The 22,909-nt window shown below is 37.0% G+C and overlaps 2 protein-coding genes across 9 annotated transcripts in view; one reads left to right on the top strand and one right to left on the bottom strand.

Annotated features, from left to right (window-relative positions):
* The window catches only part of Hacl1 (2-hydroxyacyl-CoA lyase 1), a 37,482-nt gene extending 21,296 nt beyond the window's left edge, over positions 1–16,186 (bottom strand). The window contains exons 1-9 of the mRNA XM_076871511.1: positions 15,762–16,186; positions 15,471–15,575; positions 12,800–12,840; positions 10,167–10,247; positions 8,806–8,878; positions 7,074–7,151; positions 5,570–5,664; positions 2,240–2,352; positions 75–210 (exon numbers count right to left, since the gene is read on the bottom strand). Of these exons, the coding sequence (XP_076727626.1) occupies positions 75–210; positions 2,240–2,352; positions 5,570–5,664; positions 7,074–7,151; positions 8,806–8,878; positions 10,167–10,247; positions 12,800–12,840; positions 15,471–15,575; positions 15,762–15,851 (812 nt within the window). The 5' untranslated portion in view covers positions 15,852–16,186. The remainder of the gene's footprint in view (positions 1–74; positions 211–2,239; positions 2,353–5,569; positions 5,665–7,073; positions 7,152–8,805; positions 8,879–10,166; positions 10,248–12,799; positions 12,841–15,470; positions 15,576–15,761) is intronic.
* The window catches only part of Btd (biotinidase), a 31,091-nt gene continuing 23,936 nt past the window's right edge, over positions 15,755–22,909 (top strand). The window contains exons 1-2 of one of the 8 annotated variants that reach the window (XM_076871787.1): positions 16,016–16,194; positions 18,740–18,853. The gene's annotated coding sequence lies outside the window, so the exon portion shown is untranslated. Of the gene's footprint in view, positions 16,195–16,283; positions 16,374–18,734; positions 18,854–22,909 lie in introns of those variants that run through there. The other 7 variants (XM_076871884.1, XM_076871863.1, XM_076871941.1 and 4 more) reach the window with 7 other exon arrangements.

Raw genomic sequence — 22,909 nt, 5'->3', positions numbered from 1 at the left:
GCATTACGGTAACAAAACAATTTAAGCCTAAAATTTGCCACGACATTGTATTTAAAATGTGTAATGCCACATACCTGGATCTGGCTGCAGATACACAATTTGGATGGTTGTCAGGGACAACACCTTTTCCCATTGGAGTAGGCAAAAATGGCAATTTACACTGCTCCACCAACTTCCTGATACTCTCTTCTGCGTGGGCATAAGCAGCACCTATAAGAAATGGAAATGTATTAGATGATTTAGCTAAATTTGGCATTGGGACCATAAAAATACTTCACATGAAATTGCTTTTAGACCTCAAATACTTTCCTTCTGCTTATACATGGGCTTAAGAACAAAATAAACTAACTATGGTTTTTATCTTTAGTATTTTAAAGTGCTTAAGAAAGCAATAATTCTAACTTCCCCTCAATAATATTCTAGATTAATCTGAAGAATAAACAAAAGTTACACCATGCATCTCTTGTTGATACATCACTTACCTGTTCCATGCCATCATCCTGCTGAACTACTAATGGCAATTTACACTGTATCTACTGGGAGGCCCAGGTGGGCAGAAGGAGAAAGGCTCCCTCTATCTTCACACATCTCTCTCCATCACCAGCAAATCCAGTCTGCACTAGTCTAGGGGGGCTTAAATTCCTAAGGCTCCCCAGATCTTTCTATAGGTTCTACAATGCTGTGACTGTACAGGGCTAACTTGAATGGGATACATATCTGTTTTTTACAACTATATGCCTGAAGAGTAACCATGTCTTTGACATTTAAAACACTGAATGTTTGCTGAAATATAGGAATGATTCCATTTCTAATTTGATCAAGGCCACTATTATTCTTAGCTATTTAATTTTATAATTTTTTCATGGTTAGCAGAATTCTATCAATATTTGGAATTTAAATTCTTTACTGAATCCTATTAAATAGTATAGTGTACTTTCAGATCCAATATCACATTCCCCCTACAGAATCTCCCCGACTCCTTTCTCATACATACACAATGAAAAATACTTTAGATTTTATGCAGCAAGTTTCCTTATTCTCCTTCTTACCTCTATGTCGATGTACACTCAGTCTCTCTTCCTAGACTGTCTTTGTTCTCCCTGAAACTTAGAGAACTATTACCCAGTTTTTCAAGGCTGTGCCATGCCTTCTGGAATGTCTTTGCACCACCTACACAAGGCAAACTGTTGCTGCTTTCCTGGAGAAGCCACCTCGGCCTCTCTTTACACACTAAGAGTTTACATGTAATCAGGTATCAGGCCTATTCCCCTCTAGGTAGGAATCATTATTTTTCTGTATTCCTCATGAATGGTTTTATAATCCCTGCCTTATCATAAGTACTCATCAAATGTTTATTAAAGGAAGAATGAAAACTAGCACCCATTAAGTGCTTTCCACGTATGTTGTTGCTGTTTATACCCTATTGAGGGAGTTAATATTCCTATTTTACAAGTGAGATATTGAGACTCAGAGCAACTGCTTGCCAAAATACATCATAAAATGCATTCAACTCAGAATTATTTCAGTTGTTCACCATTTTCTTTAAAACTATTTTTAGTTTCTATGTGATATCTAAGTAATGTATAATTGACTAACATGGTCATAGGTGATCCCAACAGTCTTACAATAATAAATTTCTGATAGGAGTATAAATTGGTTGGTACCACAGCTTAGGAGAAAGCAATTAACAGTTTATACCAAAAGCCTTAAAAATATTTTGACTTAGTCGATTCTCTTTGGGGGGATCTGTCTTAAATCCTAAATAGAAAAAAAAAGTGTTAGGCACGGATATTTTCATCACAACTACTATAAACTAACAGTAGATATTCACCAGTAAAGTATTAATATGTATGTGAACAGACATTAAGAATTATGTCTAGAAAATAATTTTAAGATGATGAAAAATGTTACAATGAAAAAAGGAATAGAAAAGTATAAGGGTTAAAAATCACTGGATGAAGAGATTTCTTCTATATTTCTAGATTTTCCCAAAATTTTTTATAATAGGAAAAAAAATCATTTTACTCTTAAGTCCCAAGCAGTGTAATAATTTCCTTGTTAGAGATCTCTGGACAATCAAGGATAATTCTATGATCTGAAAACTAATAATGTAAAATGAAGATGAAGAAAACTCTTATTCCAGTTTCAACAATAGAGCAGACAATAAATAAAAATAATTCCTAAAGAGAATCAGCATTCTTTCAAATGCCTTGCAAGACTTAGTCCTATTCAATGTTACCTTTCCCAATGATGAGAAGGGGCTGTTTGGCATTCCTAATTATAGATACTGCCATACACACAGCAGAGGTTTCTGCCATGCTAACAGGAGGTGGCATACAGCACTCTTTGTACCTGCAAATAAACAGCTCTCTTAATTAAAACAGGCCAACTCCAAAATTTCTTACTGTGAAAATTTCAGATACATAAAAAGGTAGAAGCCAGGCATAATGCTGCATGCCTGTAATCCCAGCAGCTTGGGAGGCTGAGACAGGAGAATGGCGAGTTCAGCATCGGCAAGGCCCTAAGCAACTCAGTGAGACCCTGTCACTAAATAAAATACAACAGGGCTGGGGATATGGCTCAGTGGTTGAGTGACCCTGAGTTCAATCCCTGGTACTCACTCTTCCCTTAAAAAAGTAGAAAAATAGTACAATAAACTCCATAAACTCACCATGTAGATTTAACAATTGATACCAGCTTACCACCTTTGCTTCACTCACACATGTGCATGTTTTTCCTCTGAATCATTTATATATATGGTTGTAGATGGACACATTACATTAATAAATATTTATTTATTTTATGTGATGCTGAGGATCCAACCCAGTGCCTTACACATGCTAGGCAAGTGGTCTACCACTGCGCCACAACCGAGCTCTCCACACCCAATCATTTTAAGTAAATTACAGGCATCAAGACATTTCACTCTAAAAATTTCCTGATGCAGCTCTAAAAGAGAAGAACTTTCTCTTACACAAACATAATATCCTTATCACATCTAGTAAATTAACAGTTCTTCCCCAATATCTAGTAACCAAACAGGCAATTCATTGACAGGAGACAGGGGTCAATAGCTTTGCACTGTAACAGCAATAGTAGTAGTTATTGTTGTTGTAATAGTAAATGCCATATTAAAACCAATTATTTACGCTATATGCCATTTTTTTCTCATTTAATTTTCAAAACAGTAAAGAGAGGTATTACTAACCTTAGTTTCACCACTGTGGAATAAAGACTCATAGACAGTAACTTACCCATGGTCCCCAAATGGCACAGGACAGAGACTGCACTAAATAAGTCTTTCTGTCTCCTAAGTTCTAGTTGTGTTTCATTATTCCCCTCAGCACTCACTATATCCACTCACTAGGTAAGTCAATACTGTAGTGGCACCCCTTCCTCTACAGGAAATCTTCAGTAAGTTTCTCCAGAAATCTTCACCATAATTGATCTCAGGACTATCAGCAAAAGAATCTCTACAAAAGAATTCAATGTAGTGACACTTCCCATTTCCTGTTGCTCTATCTTACTTGGCCACCGCCTGTAAGAGATCAGTACTCCAGGTGATGAATGTCACTTTACTAGTTTTTCACAAATATTTATGGACTATCGAACATACATAACAACATATAGTAGTTTGTAGAAGTGTGCTTGAAAATGCAGAGTTATTATATGAAAAACAGATTCTTTTAACCAGGCCACAGGCCTTGGGGCAGAGCTTCACAGAGATGCTTACATTTCAGAGAAGAGGTTACAACTACTCCATGGTAACAGCTGGAAGGGGAATGGAAGAAAGGAGAGAAGAAGCTCTCCCCTTCTCAGGTGTTGTCCTTGAAGGGTTAACTTGCCCAGAACAGTGAAAGAAAAAGCTGCTTTTGTGTGAACTTCTGAGCCTCTCCCCTTACACGCTGAGTATAAAGTTCTGAAACTCAGGGTTCAGGGGGATTAATTGATTACAGCGAAAGCTATACCCACTGAACCTGGCTGCAGCCAAATGAACCTGCTTCCTGTTTCCTGTTTGCTATCCTGTCTTACCTGTCCCCTACTATGTATTAGCAAAAGAACTTAATGAAATCGTCCCAGGTAAGCATTTCTGGACAAGTCCTCACTGTGATTAATTTATTCTAATAAAAAGGGATATGTGAGGGGTCGGGTTGTGTGGCTCAGTGTTAGAGCGCTTGCCTAGCATGTGTGAGGCACTGGGTTCATTTCTCAGCACCACATATAAGCAAATAAATAAAGACCCATCAAAAACTAATAGAAATATTTGTTTTAAAAAAAAGGAATATTCAACTTTTACAAAAATATAAAAGGCAGCTTATAATAATTACAACTTCTCTGAGCCTCACCTTCTCTCACTCCTTAATATTATTTTGATTATCATGTTCAGGTATTATACAGAGTAAATGTCTTTTTGTCTGACTCTCCCAATCACCCTTGGTATACTGAGGATACCCCTGAGGCCCACTTTCTACAGTCAGTAAAGAACCATTTCCACAATAACAAAGTCCACAAAAATTATAATTAGGACTTTTGTGTGTGTGTTTGTGTGCTAAGGATCAAACCCAGGGCTTCTTGCATGCTAGGCAAGCACTCTACCTTGAATTACATCCATCCCTAGGCCAGGAAATGATCACAACAATGAAAAAAATATCATGATAATGCCAAGTAAAAAAGATAGAATATGAAACTATATAGTATGAATACAATATGTAAAATATGCATGAAAAGAGAATAGAAAAATAGTGTTAAAAATGTCAATTCTTAGCTGAAATGATTTCTACTTTTCTGACTATTTTCCCCCCACAAAGAAGAAAAAAACACATTTCACTTGTAGGACCAAGAAAATATCACTAAGGCACCAAGGTCCACAATAGCAGGAATGCACTAAATAATTCCCAAGTTGATGCACTAAATAATTCTCAAGTGCCATCCTTAAATGGCCGAGTGAGAAACCAGAGAAAAAAGGATTTTTGTACTTCTTTTCACTCAGTGTTTAAAAAATAAAAAGATATGACAAATTATGGAAACATCTATGTTAGAACATTTTAAAATCATACAGAGAGTTAGACATACGTTTTTTTATGCTGCGTTGCAATAATTTCTCAACAATCACCTCATCTCTTGGCTTACATTAGGAAGACTGTTAATAACCCATTAAAGGGAATATATATTTATGGTTACCAGGGAAATAATTTCAAATGAGAAATTCAGAAAGCTCCACGTAATTGATTTAGTAATTGAACCTTAAAATAGTTATGAAATAATACCATTTTAATTAAGAAAATTAAGCCATTTGGTAAGGACTCAGCTGAATCACTAAACTGTCAAAAGTTAATACAAGTGGAGATTAATTTATAAACTACTAGGAAATTCTTTTTAAAAGGTAAGTATTAGCTGGGCACGGTAGCACATGCCTGTAATCCCAGGGCTTGGGAGGCCAAGGCAGGAGGATCACAAGTTCAAAGTCACCTCAGCAACAGTGAAGCACTAAGCAACTCAGCGGTCAAGTACCCCTGAGTTCAACCCCTGGTACCAAAAAAAAAAAAAAAAAATTTTTTTTTTTACTCACTTTATAGAATTCATATTCACCTGGAGGGTCACAAAATCTGCAGGTATGTCAACATAACAAGCACCTGGACGACCGTAGATACTGCTTCTTACTGCCTACGTTTATCACAAAAAGAAGGTTTTTTTTAAAAAAAATCTCAATCCTTATTATCATATTTTACTTAAAGATAATTCATTTTATTTGTTTTACTTGAAGAAAATTTAAAACTGTAAAATAAATGCTTTTTTAATTTTTCTAGACATCCTTAGTTGGAGGGAAAAAAATTTCTAATTAAAATTGAAATGTCCTCCGTTAAATCTACATAATTCAGAAGATATTTCTTATTTAAAAAAAGAGATTAGACGGAGGTGGTGGTACACAATGTTATCTCAGTGACTCAGGAGGCTGAGGCAGAAGGATTGCAAGTTCAAGGCCAGCGTAGGCAACTCAGTGAGACCCTGTCTTAAAACAAAAAATAAAAAGGGCTAGGAATGGGGGCTGGGATTGTGGCTCAGTGGTAAAGTGCTCACCTACCCTGTGCAAGACACTGGGTTCTATCCTCAGCACCACATAAAAATAAAGATATTGTGTCTACCTATAACTAAAAAATAAATATTAAAAAAAAGGGGTAGGGATGTAGCTCCATGGGAGAGCACCCCTAGATTCAGTCCCCAGTGCTGAAAAAAAGGGGGTGGGGGAGACAAGAAAGAAAGTATTCACTTAGGGCTTTAAAATTCATGTTCTATTCCACTTTCAGAAATTATTCACTAGACTCTGCATGCCAAGTTTTGACACTGTAATGTGTACTTTCACCTGCTTCTTAATCCTAATAATCTGGCAAAGTTTTCAGAAGCTGTGATGTTGTAATATGTATAATTTCTATAATTCATGGTTTTGACATAGTTCAAATGTGTATATAAAAAATGATAGATAAAATAGCTTATTAAAAATTCATTTTATTAACTGAGAGAGTTTTTTTACACATTAGACCCAATTTTCAAAAATAATCTTTTTCAAAAGCAAGGAGTACCCAGGGGTTTGTTATACCTTTATATTCACTTATGCATAATTAAAAAGATAATTATAAAAAGTGAAGCACAGGAAAAAAATTTTCCAAAAATAACTTACTTCATCACCCCTATGTTTCTATAATTAAATGTAGTTATAGTGAACACTAAAATGTAAAAAGCTTTGTAACAAGGTCATTTTTACCAGTCTGGGTATACTCCTAATTATCATTAATTTTATTGAGAGTAAAAATAACAGTGCTGGGCTGGGGATGTGGCTCAAGCAGTAGCGAGCTCGCCTGGCATGCGTGCGGCCCGGGTTCGATCCTCAGCACCTCATAAAAACAAAGATGTGTCTGCCGAAAACTAAAAAATAAACATTAAAAATTCTCTCTCTCTAAAAAAAATAAATAATAACAACAGTGCTAAAGGTGTAAGAGTTAGTGTTAGAGCATGTGCTTAGCAAGTGTGAGGCCCTGGGTTTAATCCAAAGGAAAGAGTGTTATTAAATACTGTACCTTTTCAATAATAGTGGGAAGAGCTTCTATGCTACTTGGCCGGACAGAGAACTTGCTATATAGTCTACAAGCTTCCACCTATATAGAAAATGAAAATTATCTAAACATTCAGCTCACAATCATATTACTCTTCTCAAGTAAGACAAAGTGTTAAGTTATTACTTTCTATTACATTTAGAAGATGAAGAAAATGCATTTTAAGACTATGTCCTAAAGGCCTATTCAAATCATAATCAAAATTCTAACAAGAGACCTTTTTTATTTCTCAGACTGGCAAAAATTAGTTTGATAATACCCACCATCTACCACAGGAAAACAGGCACTCTCATAACTTCTGGTAAGAACATAAATAGAAAAGAAGGTTTACTAATGTCTACCAAAAAATTCAGCTTCCATAACCTGAGCCTAGCAATTCCATAGCTAGGAATATACAACTTCATCTGTTACATCTTATCTATTTTTATGTTTCTACCAGTTTCCCCTTTTATGTTTGTTGCTATGCTGTTTAGAACATGTGAATTTAGTAGTGATAAATTCTCACTGTTTAATGTACCTTTAGCATAATATATCAACTGTTTCTCCTGAGTTTCTGGTATGAAATCTATGAAAAACTTGGACACCTCAGTGCCATGGGCATGAGAGAGAGAATTAAGCTAATCCCTGAAATTTCTGTTTATGGTCATGTCTTTTAGTTTTAAGGACTTCTACAAAAAGAAGATACTTGGATTTTAAATCAGTGATCTTTCTCTTCAATTTTAAAATTTACTCTAATAAGCTGCTATTAGTTTTCTTATCAGGTAAAAAAATATTTGTGATGGTCAGTATTCTTTTTTTATACTCAATGATTGTTTTTGGAGTAACCTTAATTTCCTTTTAATTAACTTATCTGCTCCATTTACTCTTTCAGATGTATCAGCATTTTTTAAATAACTAATAATTATAATTATCTTCCTTTGACAAGTAAAATTTCAAGTCCCTTTTAAGTGTATAAAAACATAACATTCATATTAAATTACACCAAAGTATAGAATTTTGTATTAGTTCATCATTTATAAAATTCTGTTTGGGGTTGTGGGTGTAGTTCAGTGGTAAAGTTCTTGCCTAGCCTATGTGAGACTCTGGGTTTGATCTCTGGCACTGCAAGAAAATCTTTCTAAAAATTCTGTTTATAATTCTTTCCACAATTTGGTTTTAACTTTGCTCTTTACTTTATCCTATAAATGCTGAAATATATATTATTTTGTATCTATCATTCACTCTTATGTATTGCTTTCTACAACTTTTTTTAAACTAATATTTTCTTGAAAAAAAATCTTAATTTTACTTTTGAAATACTTTCCTTCTTCCTTCTCTCTTCCTTCTAAAATAAATATAAATTTGTCCAGAGTCTTCTGATAATCACTTTAAATAGGAATTATCCTCTCAACTTTTTATTTCCATGAAATTTAGGAAGCATAGTCCAAATTCATTTTTATTACCACTTTTGACTCTTACAAGAACTTATTTTCAAAATTAAAAATCCTGTCAATTTTGGTATATTTATTGAAAGCCTGATCTCAAAGCAGGAATAAGCCCTTTTTTTAATATTCCCCTGAGATTGTCTTGTTCAGGAAAATTACCTTAGGCACCTCTAATTTATGCCTTTAAAAATTTTTTATTTTGCAGGCAGGAGTTCTTATATCTTGTCCATAATTCTTACAGTATATAACTGTGTTGTTAATATATTAGATACCTGAGGAAACTCCTGGAAGGCTCCCATTGTTTCTTGATTTCTTTCAGAGGAACCACCAATCACAATCAATGGCCTGAAATAGTAATTTTTGAAAAAAGATAACTACAAATGAGACTATGTAAAACCCTCTACAGAGTGTTCAATGTATAACATTGCAATAATACTAATGAGAAACAGAGAAACAGAACAGGTTACATCCTCCCTTAGAAACTATAGGTGGTGAGAGTACCCTTCCTCAATTTCAGAAAAATGTAACATTTATAGTAAATGTTTTTCCTTACTCCTGCCTCACCCCTACTGGATGCTGATGCTAGACTAATAGGGGTAGAAGCATAAAATAAATTTTTATGCTCTTCTTCTTGTTCTTAGGATAGGGGAAAGAGAAATTCAATACTTTATTAGGTAAATCTATTTAGAAATGGCAAAATGACTGACATTCCTCATCAATAAAACTTTTAACCCTTAAGGTGAAAAAAAAAATCACAGCAAACCTAAAGGTACTAAAAAATATCAGATCCTGATAAAGGGAAAGACTAGGAAGGAAGGAGAAGAAATTAAACATGCTATACATTGATTAGAACATAACCCCCTTCAACCTGATCTTATTGGTAAAGTACCAGAAATGGGCCAAAGGCAAAGTTAGAGAATAAGTACCAAGCAGTTTGTAAAGCAAACTCAAATACAAGGATCTCAACTGCCTTGCTAACTATACAAAGTGAAGAATTAAGACAGATTTTAAAATACTAAGCTGGGATCTTTAAAAAATAATTCCTCACTGAATGCAAACAGAACTATATAAATATACACATACATACACATATGCATATACAAATAAACATACAGAGAGAGGGAAAGAAACTCTAAAATGTTAACAGTGTTCACCTCTAAGTAAAGGAATAAGAATAATTTTCATTTTCCTTATACCTTTTTAAACAGCCTATATTCATGATATACAACATGGTGTTTAAAAAATACACAAACACATAATGAAATATCCTAAAGTAAAATTAACATATTCATCATCTCATATAGATACTTTTTCTGTGTGTGATAAAAGAACCTGAAATCTACTCTCCTAAGCAAGTTTCCTGAATCCAATTCTATTAATTAACACAACACAACATTAACTATTGTCCTTATGTTGTACACTAAAACTCTAGGCTTATCTAATCCTGCATAACTAAAACCTTGTACCCTTTGACCTTCACCTCTCACCTACCGCCTTTCCCTTAATCACCTTTCTATTCTGTTTCTATATACTAGAGGATTTTTTCCAGTCTTTCCACTGAAGATCAGTTCTACTTAGTAAGACTACAGAGGACATTTTAAGAAAATGTTTTCAGTAATAAAACTTTGATTACCAACAGTTCATATTTGCATTTGCCATACCACCCAAGGCATGGATGAGACCTGGGCCAGAAACAACAAGGCATACTCCTGGCCTAGAAGCAAAACAGAATTTATTTTATTAAAAGCAGATCAAATTTACAACTAAACAAGCAGAATAAGCCCCCAAAATCTTTTTTTTTTCCAGAACTGGAAACTGAACCCAAAGGCTTGTGCATGCCAGGTAAATGCTGTACCACTGAAGCACATACCCAGGTTTTTTTAAAATTTCACTTTGAGTCAGGGTCTAGCAAAGTTTCCCAAGCTAGCCTCAAATCTGTGATCCTCCTGCCTCTGTTTCCCATGTAGCTGGGATTATAGACATGTACGACTGTGCCCAATCTAGCAATCTCATTTTTGAACCAAATATTTTTGGTCTATAACAACAAATGATTCAGATCACAGAAACACAGCAGCAATCTTCATGAACTTCAAATAAAGACATGTAGGTCTTTATTATAATTGTAGAAAAATTATTAGAATATTTGTAATAAAAAAGATGATTACATAAGCCTTCTTATAAGAAATAAAGCACATATCATCTTCACATTGAATTTCTCTATCCTCTTCATATTTTGCTCCCATTTCATGTGGGCTAAAATGAGTTGACTGCATAGAGAAGCATTTTGGAAATGGGTATATTTTGTATGAGGAAGGTGATTTTTTTTCCATTTCTTAACAAATAAATGCCAATTCAGGGGCTGGAACTATAGCTCAGTGGCAAAGCGCTTGCCTAGCAATTGTGAGGCACTGGGTTCGATCCTTGGCACCACATAAAAATAAACAAAATAAAGGCATGCTGTCCATCTACAACCTCAAAAAATTAAAAAAAAAAAAAAAGTCAACTGAGCTTTGAGAGGAAAGTAATTCTATACATCATGTTCTACCAAAACTCTTTTCCAACTAAAGTTCAATGTTTTACCCTAGAAATGACTTTCTAAGCCTAAAGCACTCAAGAAAAAGGTATCTCTTCATTGAGTTCGCTACTTAACATTTATAATTTCTTAAGAGTCTGTAAGACAGACTTTAAAATGCACTAACTTATCACCAAAAATTAAAACTTCTACAATACTGACTAAACTTTTTGTACAGTCCAATATGGCAGCCAGTCCACAGATGGTTACTAAGCACTTGAAATGTGGCCATCATAAATAAGAAATTATAGTTTAAATGTTATTTCATTTTAATTAATTTAAATGTAGTCACATATGACTAGTAGCTAGTATAATAAACAATGTAGTACCAGAAGTTCATTAAAGGAAACAAAATTTTGCTGGGCATGATGGCACAAGCCTGTAATCCCAACAACTTGGGAGGCTGACGCAGGAGGATCTCAAGTTCAAGGCCAGCTCCAGAAACTTTAGTGAGACCCTGTCTCAAAATAAAAAAAAATAACAAACAAACAAAAAAAACGCTAGGATGTAATTCAGTGGTAAATTGCCCCTGGATTCAATTCCCCAGTATCAAAAACAAATAAGTAAACAAAAAATAAATAAATATCAAAATCTTTGAAAGTATAAACTTGACTGTTTCCTGATCATCATTCCAGCATTTTTAAAAATTAAGGCATCAGTGACTATGATTTAAATGTTTTCTAGGCTAAACAAAAAGATCAAATATTGTTTATGTAAATAATGTGACAGAAAGTGGCAAAAAGATGTTATTTTTTGGTTGGCCTATTTTTTTTCCGCACTGAAGTTCAGAAGGTCCCCATCAAAGAGGTGGGACTATGGTGAGGTCTAGACTTTTGAGAACCACATTTGTCTATATTTCTTTGCAGTTTAATTACTCATTTCATTTTTGGAAACAAAAAATTAATAATATAAGTGAAAAAAAGGATAAAAATTACAGTGGGAGTCCAAATTCTGCTTAAAAAAATACATGTAGAAAAATAACTGGAAGAAAATACTACAAATTCTTAACAGTATGGGATTAGAGGTGATATTAGTTTTCTTCCTTATACTTTTCTATACTCTCCAAATTTTCTAAAATGGGCACTTTTTTCTTTCTCCCCCACCTTTTTTTTTTGTGGTGCTGAGGATTGAACCCTTGTGCATGCTAGACAAGCACTCCACCAACTGAGCTATATCCCAGCCCTAAAATGGAGCACTTTAAAAAATATTAATTCTTACTTTTTAATTTTTTTATTTATGTGTGGGCGCGCGTGTGTGTTGCTAGGGATTGAACCCAGGACCTTGTGCAAGAACTTTACCAACTGAACTATATCTGCAACCCAAGAAAGTATTAATTTTTAATAATAAAAGAGGGGTGAATAATTAGTTAATATAGATACAAACTAAAAATATGATAAGTGAATCAAGTCCCAACAATCTCATTTTTGAACTTAGCATTTTTATATTCAGCGGGCTAGGGCAATTGGGACATGTAAGACAAAGAATGTCAGTATCTGTTCACTAGCGATTCACTACACAAAACGGAAATATGTTCTACCCCAAACACTTTTCTGGTATGATCCTTTCAATATGACTCAGAGAGTTCTAAATTTCTTATGTTTTTATCAATACCATCTTCTGTTATATTTTCAAATCAAATGATCCTTTAACTGAAGGATCATATTAATGTAATTGAAATAAAGACTTTAGCTTACCTGCCAGTCAGATATCCAATTGCAGAGGCAGCATAACAAGCCTACAAAGCAAGAACACTGGAACTTAATCAAGCATATTGGGATTCTCATAGTGTACATATGAGAACAATTTATTACTAAATAGGAGACTAGAATTTAAATGATAAAAGAGGAATTGGAACACTTTTCATTTTAAAAATGAGAAATGTGCTACCCGAAAAATTCAAATAATGCTAAACAGTACCTAAAAGTATCTAATCTCCAGTTTTCAAAGAATTAATTTTATCATCTGTTATTTATAATATCCTCTTCCAAATGCTTAGTTAAAACTGCTTAAATATCTTCAGGATCAATAGAAATGTCCTCTTTTTCTTATTACTAATACTGGTAATTTGTGGGTTTGTTTCTTTTCATTTCTTTGTGTGTGGGCAGGGGCTGGGGATTTAAACCAGGGGCACTATACCACCCTCCCTAAATTGTGGAGGCTGGCCTTGAACCTGGAATCCTCCTCATTCAGCCTCCTGAGTCACTTCCCATGCACCAACACACCCAGCTGTGTTATCCTTCTTTGATTGTTCATCAGTCTCATGAGGGGTTTATCAAATGTATTAATCCTCTGAACCCAAGAGTGCTTTACCACTGAACTATATCCTGCCATTTTTATCTTTTTATTTTAACAAGCATCTCACCAAGTTGCTTAGAGCCTCCCTCATTTGCTGAAGCTGGCCTCAAACTTGTGATCCTCCTGTCTCAGCCTCCTGAGTGGGAGAGATTATAGATGTGTGCCCTGTGCCTGGCTCCCCTACATTCTACTGCATGATTTTGGCAAGTTACTCTGTATATTGGCTTCTTCATAAAATAAATGTAATTCAGGGCACTGATGTGAGAATAAAATCACGTAATCAATGTAAAACACTCAGAATAGTGCCTGTACTCAATAAACTCTAAGCAGCTGACTTTCTGACAATCTGCCTGTTTGCTGGTTAACTGATCAAATATGTCTTGGTTACTATAAGGAACTGATGAAAAACAAGTCATAACCAACTATGCCTTTCTCTTTAGTACAAACAAGATCCTAAATCCTTCTGAACTTATTCTCCTATTCCTTCTGAATAATCCTGTCACTACTTTAATTCAGGCACTAAGTCTTCCTTTGACTACCATAAAGACTCAGGTTGCCTGAGGGACGTATGTGCTGGATGTTCCACACACATCTCAAACTCAAATGTTCAAAATCAAATTGATCATCTTTCCCCTCCAAACTGGCCCTTCCCTCTATCCAGTGCCCAGCATAGCACCTTAAACCTAAGAAACCCTCAACTAAGCTTTTAAGACTGGGAAAAAAAAAAAAAAGTCAAGCTGGAGTCTGTCTTCTGGCTCCTAACCTGGTCCTTATTTGTTTGTTTATTGATTGAACTGAACCCAGGGCTTCATGCATGCTCGCAAGTATTTTAACTCTGAGTTAAACCACCAATCCTGCTGGTCCATACTTCACTCTACCATGAATACAATTTTTCTAAAGCTAAATCCTAAATATGTCTCTTACTAATTAGAAAAACTTTTACAGTCTCCCCAATTGCCTATTGTTAAAAAAAAATTTCAAACTTTTCCAGCTAGAGAAGATTCTTTACAGCCTCCTTGGCCTACCTATCCAGTTTCCTAGTCAACCATGTCTTCAAACTATCTTGATGCACCATGAACAAACAATACCTCTACAAGCAATCTTCCCTGTGCCACCAAAGTCCATATATTGTACATCTATTGGGGGAGTTATTATACAGAATAAGTTTTTTCTGTATGTCTTGCTCTCATGGTCACAGACTGTGATGAACTTGAAGACTAAGATTAAACCTAATTCCTTCTTTATATTGCTCTCTAGCACCAGTTACATAGCATAGTACATACCCAATATCCTGTATAAAGAAGACATACACCTCCAGAAAAACAATAAAAAATAAATGCAATTAACCGTGAAAAACTTCACCTTGTCATAAAGATAATAGAAGGCAATTCCAAAAAAAGTGGATTTTTGATCTTTTAAGACAGCATTGCTGACAGAAGGGTAAGTTTGGGATGGCAGAAGAAGCACTAGAAGTGGGCTGACAAAATTTATTAGCTTATATTCCTTGTTTCCAAATAATACTCCAAGAAAGGAGGTGGCATACTGTGCATTAGACCAGGATTTGGGCAACCTGAGTTTCAATCATGGCTTTACCATTTGTGGTATCCTTCACCCTGCCCTGACACCTATTATGTAACATGAGACTTGGCCTTCACTCATTCATCCCGCAGGTACTTACTCTCTCAGCACCTCTAACACACCAGGATAGCAATATAGATGTGTAGTGAAGAAATAACATCTCTGCTCTCCTGGAGCTCACAGGCTAATAGGGAAGCCAGACTTCATTCAGGAACTGTCCTTTCCAATCCTGAAATTTAGACTTGGCAGAGCACAACACAATATACTAGTATGACCAAGTTCTCGGAGCCAGAGTACCTGAATTTAAATCCAGGCTCTGCCACTAATTCACCTGTGTCTCACTTTTCTTATCTGTCAACTAAGATTAACAATAATTAAATTTGGGACTGATGCGTGCAAAGCACTAGAACAGTTGTAAGCACTGAGTGTTTGCAATGAACAGCTATGATTATCCATCATTCTCAATAATGCATCGGCTGAGTCCTTACTCACCGCTTGCTCATTCCTCATCCCGATGTACCTGATGCCTAGCTCCTGGGCTGCAACGGCGATTTCAGTCACCGGGATGCCTACGACGCCAAACATGTACTCCACATTCTGCCGGCAGGAGAACAGGTGAATAAACGCCCGGGCCTCTCCCCAAGAAGCCTCCCGCCCGGGCACCAAAAGGAAACCCCAAAGGACCCCACCCCCAACTTCCCAAGCTCTCCTCGTCCCCATGACAACGCCTGGGTCCCGTGCGGCCACCGTAGGAGCCTTTCACTTCAGAGGCGGCCCTCGTACTTGCGTCTTCAGGGCCTGGGCGATGACTTTAGCACCAGACACCTGCTCCTCGCTTCTGTCACTCCGCTCTGCCAAGTTACTTTCCGGCATCTTCCACCTAAAAGTTCAAGGAACTCTCGCAGCCACCAGCCTCCGGCAAAACAAACCCTCACCCCGCACGCCGCCAGTGGAACCGCGCCTCTGACGGACAGCAGGGCAGCCAACCGCTTTTAAATAACAGGACGGAAGAGGCGGGGCTAAACTAGCCCGCTCCGCGTGAGGTGAGAATGTAAACAGCCCTCTTCCCGGTTCCCCCATTGGCAGACACATAGAGTGAAAAGGAGGCAGGACTAGCTGGAGGCCTCGACCTATGCCGAGCAGGTAAGAAGCCGCTTCTCAGAGGCCTCCCGCCATTGCCCAAGACTCCTCCAAGGTCCCGACGCTCTTTGGCACCGTAAGTGACGCATGCGCACATGGGACGGAAGGCGGACTGGGCTCCCGAGAGAAGGGGGCGTGGCTCCGGCCCCGCCCCGCCCCCGCCCGGGCAGCTTGCTGAGGGGTCTCCGACAGGCTGTAGGAAGGCTGCAGGAATGAGGGCGGCAGAAGCTCATCTAACGAAGAGCAAAGTGGTCTGTGGGTCGTGTTGTCATACTGATAAATCCTCTGGTTTCATAACTTGTGCCTTTGCACTCCGTAAATCATACTAATGCGCCTTACTTAAATCCGCAAGCAGCTACCCCGGCTTCATAGGTGACACCTGGCTTCCAAGGAGGGGAGAAAGTAACTTGCCCGGACCAGCTTCAGACTATTCTGGTTCCTTGTCCTTCTTTGGCCCATGAACCTCGAGAAATTCAACCTGTGCTGCTGACCATTACTCTCCATTATTGTCTTTCCAAATCAGGACATGCAGCTTTTCACAATTTTTACACCAGTCCCTTCCCATAACCAGGCCCTACTCTTCAAAGCCTTTCAAAACACTTCCCAATAAGAAAGATGTTTGCATGTGCAATTTCTGAGGCTATACCCCAATCCTTAGACCACCTCCTACTCGGTAACAAAAATAAAAATTAAAAATAAATAGGTAATCTGCTTAAAAAGTATAGGTAGAAGACAAGGAGCCAGAATCATGGGTAGTGAAATAAATGAGAAGCATTGGAAATGAAAGGAATTCTAAACCTAGAGATTTTTAAAGTGTAGTTCAGGCCCTTTCAAAATGTCTTCCTCTCTTTATTTCAACCTCTCTCTTCACCCCAATCAATGGAGAGTGAAATGGTCGCCTCCCTAGCTATGAGGGAGTCTGTGGATCCCATCTAAGAGGGAGATTTCTTTGAAGTCTCAGGTTCATCTAAACAGTAAATGCAGATTTTGCTTCTACTCCAGAATGTATCCATGTTTTGATATAAAATGGCATTTTGTTTCTTAAGATTTAATGAGCACAATCAAATTTTACTTTTATATAGGGTCTTGCTAAATTGCTGAGGCTGGCATCTTTCCATCCTCCTGCCTCAGCCTCTTGAGTTTCTGAGATTACAAGTGTGTGCCAATGTGCCTGGCTTAAATACTCAAATCTTAAATATGTGAGTTTTGACAGTTATGTATACCTATGCAGCTATCACCCAAAATTAAAATGATATCTTAAGCTGCTTACCTGCCAAGTAAAACTGATGTTCCAGAAAGATGTAAAACATTCTTTCTGTGCTTTGAATAGTCCTTAGCACAGTGACTCCTACCTCTATTTGATTAACTCCCCTCCATTATGTGCTGTAGTTTATATTGATACTTGCATGACAGTGCTTGCATGATTCGCGTTGCATCAGAATCACATAGAAAGTACAGTTATTTGGCCTTACCTCAGATCTCCTGAATTAGCATCTTTTTGGAGGGCTGGAATTGAACTTGGGGGTACTGAGCCACATCCCCAGCCCTATTTTGTATTTTATTTAGAGATAGCTTCTCACTGAGTTGCTTAGTGCCTTGCTTTTGCTGAGGCTGGCTTTGAACTCACAAGACTCCTGCCTCAGCCTCCTAAACTGCTGGGATTACAGGTGTGCACCATGAATTAGCATCTTAGAATATGTTAGGCACTTGTATTTTTTTTTAAAGCTGCTACCTGATTTGTGCATGTGTGTATGTGGTATTAGGTAATGAATCCCAGGTGTGCTTTACCATTGAGCTACATTCCCAGCCTTTGTTTTTTTTTTTGTTTTGAGATGTAGTTTCGCCATGTTGCTGAGACTGGCCTCAAACTTGAAATCCTCTGCCTCATGTGGAATTACATGTACCACCACACCTGATTTTTATTTTCTTCCCAAATTCAGAACCATTAGCTCTGTACTCATGTTGGCGGTAATAATTAAATGTCTGATTGCCTAACTATTACCAATGTAATACAGTTGATGAACTTGGATTTATAGGTTCAAGGCTAAACCTGTTTGACATTAACAGCACAAGCTGCATAGATGGTAGTCAATTCATGAGACCTTGTGTCTGCTTTCCTGTCAAAAGAATCACTGACAATATGAAGTGCAGAGGGAATTTCCCTAGAATTCAAATTAAGTGGCTTTGCAAAAGCATAAATCCTCAACAAGCTAGATTCTACCAGTTAGCAAAGAGAAAAGCCATTAGAGAGTTCTTGCTTTCACCTTTACCCCTTTCAGTTCAGGGTGCAGCCTTCCCCTATTCACTGGTCTCTGATGATTCAGCAGGAGTTCTGAGTCCTGCCCCAGGATTCACAGGTCAAAGAGCAACTCCTTGTTAGTCCAATTGTAATTAAAAGACCCCAGGATCTGGAATTTATCCGAAGCCCTTTGTGTGGACTTTGTAACCACTGACCATGTTCTTTATTACTTTTGTTGGCAGTAGGCATGGAATTTTATTTGCTGGATGTTTTGTTTTTGTTTATTTATTGGTTTTGTTTTATTTATTCATCAAAAAGGAATAAGCCTAATGTTTTTAAAAATAAAGACTAAATAATTAATAACATGCTCTCCAAAGAACAGAGCTACTCATCCAGCCTGCATGCTGATTATTCAAGGGTTCTAGATCTGAGATTATGAAAAGAAGCTGTTTGACAGCTGTCTCCCACCTGGATGAAGAGAATATCTAGGCAATAGGTAAGTTAGCATCTGGTGAAAACATACTCTTGGAAGACTGCAGCTTCTACAGGCAGTGACTCCTTAGACTCCAAAACACTGATTGTACATTTTAATTTCAGTAACCTAACAAGGACACTAAGAACCTTTGTGATTATTTTAAAACACAACACTAGCAGGACCTGTAAGAAATAGTCTCATGGACATGTTCTATCAAAATTATGAAGTGTGTGGTTATCAAATGAAGAAATAAATTGGAGCCAGATGTGGTGGCACATACCTGTAATCCTAGTGACTCAGGAGCCTGAGGCAGGAGAATCATAGGTTCAAGGTTAGTCTGGTCAGCTTAGTGAACCCCTGCATCAAAATAAAAAGGACTAAGATGTAGCTCAGTGGTAGAGTACCTCTGGTTCAATACCTAATACAAAAAAAAAAAAAAAAGATAGAAAGAAAGGAAAAAATGGGATTATTTAGGATACATTATAAAATGGCTAAAAAAGAAAATTACAACTGAATATCTTAAAAACAAATAAAAAGCCAACAAAAGGAATAAGAAAGAAAATCTACGTGGCATATTATTTTTAAAAACAACACTTAAAACTATACAAAGGAAATGTGCTATAGGAAACATGTCAACAGAGATGAGGACATAAAATAATATCATAAAATGATTCTTTGAATAAAATAGGTTAATTGATTTTGTTTGTTTCTTATTAAATTTATAGTCTGCAAAGTACCAAGAGATAAGCCTGAAGCAAAACCAGTGAAAAGCACCTTTATTATGGAGCCATCAGGGGACAGCTCAACAGCAACTAAATAATAAAAACTCCCAGTGCCTTTTATAGGTTGACAGGCACTGAGAGTTTTTCCCGGGGGCCCTCTGACCTCTGCCCATGGCCTACATTGGCAAGCCCTTAACCTTTGCCCTGTATTTGGATGCTAGTGAGACCTAGGACTGGAGCAGGGAGCATTATGGGAATAAGATGGGATGAATGTTGTTTCCCTGTTCTAGCTTTGATTCATCCATTATGGAGTTTGGGGTTTTGGGTGGTTTTTTTTTTTTTTTTTTTTTTTTTAAGCAAATTTGGTATAGTTTGACATCAGCGGTAAACATCACTGACAAGAATGTTTTTTTGTGTAAAATACACCAGGAAATGGTGATAACTGTATGTAGTGTTGTGAGGACATAAGAGATTCATTTCAAATGGCTTGGAAGTCATGTCATATTATTCCTCTTGGTGATGCATGTGTGTTTTGAAACATGGTTACCAGTATCACCAGTATTGAAAGAATTTCTGTTTTCATTTATTTCTTCTAAGTAGCCATTAGTATCATTACCGCCCCTTGCTTTAGCTAGCTACTTGTTTATTTATTTATTTATACTGGAAAATGAACCTATGGGCACTTTACCTTTCAGCTACATTCCTGCTCTTCTGAATTTTTGAAAGAAGGTCTCACTAAGTTACTAAGGCTGGCTTCGAACTTGGGATCCTCCTGCTTTGGTCTCCCAAGTAGCTGAGATTATGGGTGTGTACTACCATGACTTGCTTAGCTTTTTAAATTGTACCTTCTTGCCTGGCAGGTGTTGCACACCTGTAATCTCAACTACTTGGGAGACTGAGGCAAGAGGATCACAAGTTTGAGGCTAGACTGGGCAACTTAGTGAGAGCCTGTATCAGAATCAAATAAAAAGGGCTGGGGATATAGCTCGGTGGTAGAGCACTTGTCTAACATGTAAGGCCCTGGGTGTAATCCCCAGTACCCACCCCCCAGAAAAAAGTTGTACCTTATTGCTTTGTTTTGCTTTACATCTCTTCTCTGAGTCTGCAAAACAAAGAGTCATCTCTAGGGCAGACTCTCTTGAGTGATTCACAGGGTGCAGGTTTGAACTAGGTACATCTCCAAGTGAATGACATCTTCATTATGAAAACTTAGGTCTGTGAACTTGTCTCTTCATCACAACCTTTAAGTTCCTTTTCGGAGCTTAGATGTGATTTATTGTTCTATACGTTTAACATTTATGACATCTTTCAGGCACATGAAAGAAACACATTGATACACACAGCTGCTATCTTTAGAAATATGATGTTGAAATTGAATGAGCCTCCTGCATGTCCCTTTCCTATTGTACTGCCTTCCCTATCCCATTGAATTTGATGTTTGTAATTCCCACGTTACCCTTTTTTTCAGGCAGTGGACATTGTCTTAATCCATTTTCTGTTGCTGTAACTGAATACGTGAGACTGGGTAATTTATAAAGGAAAGAGGATTTTTTTCCTCATAGTTCTTGAAGCTAGGAAATCTAAGAGTATGGTGCTAGAATCTGCTCGGCTTCTGGTAAGGGCCTCATAGCAGAAGGACAAGCAGATGCATGAGGAAGAGAGATAAGGGGGCAGAACCCCTGAGATAGTGAATCCACTCATGAGAGAAAAACATGAATTCATTCACAGGGGCTTAGCTCCATAAGCAGACACTTCCTCACGGGTCCTGCCTCCCTGCACTGCTACAGTGAGGAATTAAAGTTCCAACACAGGCATTTTGGGGAACATGCTTAAAGCATTGCAGACATTTAGATGCTGAACATCCTTGTGAATCTCCTTGTGCACATGTGTGAGAATTTATGTGAGAGAGAGAGAGAGAGAGTATGTGGGTGGGTGGGTGTATGTGTGTGGGAGTGGGTGTGTGTGAATGTGTGTGAGAATGGGGAGCTCATTATCAAGTTTATCAGAAAATGCCAAATTGATCTTAAAGTCATTGTATGAATTTATATCCCCTCCATCGGTGTTTGAGAATCCCCTCCAAGTCCTCAAAATGGGAATTTTGAAAATTTTTGCCAATGATGGATATGAAATGGCTTCTCATTTCCATTTTCCTGACTCCTAATGAGGTTAAGTTGTGTGTGTGTGTGCATGTGTGTGTCCATGCACATGTGCACACACACACACATACACACACACACACACACACACACGCATGCAGATTTCTTCATCTGTGAATTACTTGTTTATATTTTTTGCCCATTTATTTATTGGATTATTTAATTTTTATTGATTTCTATATGTTATTTATATATTCCAAATGCTAATTCTTTGTCTTTTAACTTTGTTTTTAGTTTCTTTTGAGATGCAAATGTTTTGAAGTTACATGTGATAATTTTTTCCTTTATGTTTTGTATTTTTTGCATCTTGCTTAAAAAACATCCCTAATCTGAGGTCATAATGTTCTTTTCTCTGTCAAAAAGTTTAAGTTTTGTTTGTCATATTTAAGTCTCTAATATACCTGGATACATGTCTAGGACACACCTAATCTACCTGGATACATATGGAGATAGAAAAATATTACACACACATAAAATGGGAGGTAGTAATCCAGAGTTTTGTTTCATATTTTTCCACGTAATACTTGTATCTGCTAGTTTGCTGTATAACTGACCACCTCAAAATTTAGTAGCTTAAAACAACTCCTATTCATTTAACTTATGCTCCAGTGAGGTTGAGCTCACTCCTGGTCCTGTGGTCAGTTGCCAGTCACCTACATTCCTCTGACTCTGGATGTTGATTACTGGGAGGTTGTCCACCTAGGTGTCCCACGTATCTGCCACTGAGCCAGGCATCCCTCATTGCCCACCTACCCGATTTCTTCATATGATTTCAACAGAATGCAAAAGGGAACAGGCCCCATTGTGGAAGCTTCTGCCTGTCATGTGTGGCAGCATCCCATTAGCCACAGCAAGTGGCCTGGCTGACCTCAGGCTCTGAGTCAAGGCATTAAAGTTACATGATAAGGAAACCTACAAACAGATCGGGGAATAATTGCTGACTATTTTTGTAGTAGTCAGTTTATCTTAATTCAGTTGTCCAAATACCTTTAAAATATTTCATTCTTATTCCAGTGAATTATTCATAATGTGACCTGTCATATATCAGAGTTCCATATCTATCTCTATATACCTATGTCATCTATCTATCTATCTCTATATATATATGTATATATATATATATATATATATAGTCCTTCTGCTTCACTCTTTTGAAACTATCTTGTATATTGTATTCATTATAAGGAAAAGGAAGGGAT

This window comes from Callospermophilus lateralis, chromosome 1 (assembly GCF_048772815.1).
Source record: "Callospermophilus lateralis isolate mCalLat2 chromosome 1, mCalLat2.hap1, whole genome shotgun sequence".
In the NCBI taxonomy this organism is placed as follows: Eukaryota; Metazoa; Chordata; class Mammalia; order Rodentia; family Sciuridae; genus Callospermophilus; species Callospermophilus lateralis.
Note: the sequence above shows the minus strand (reverse complement) of the source record. Positions and strands in the feature narration are given on the sequence as shown.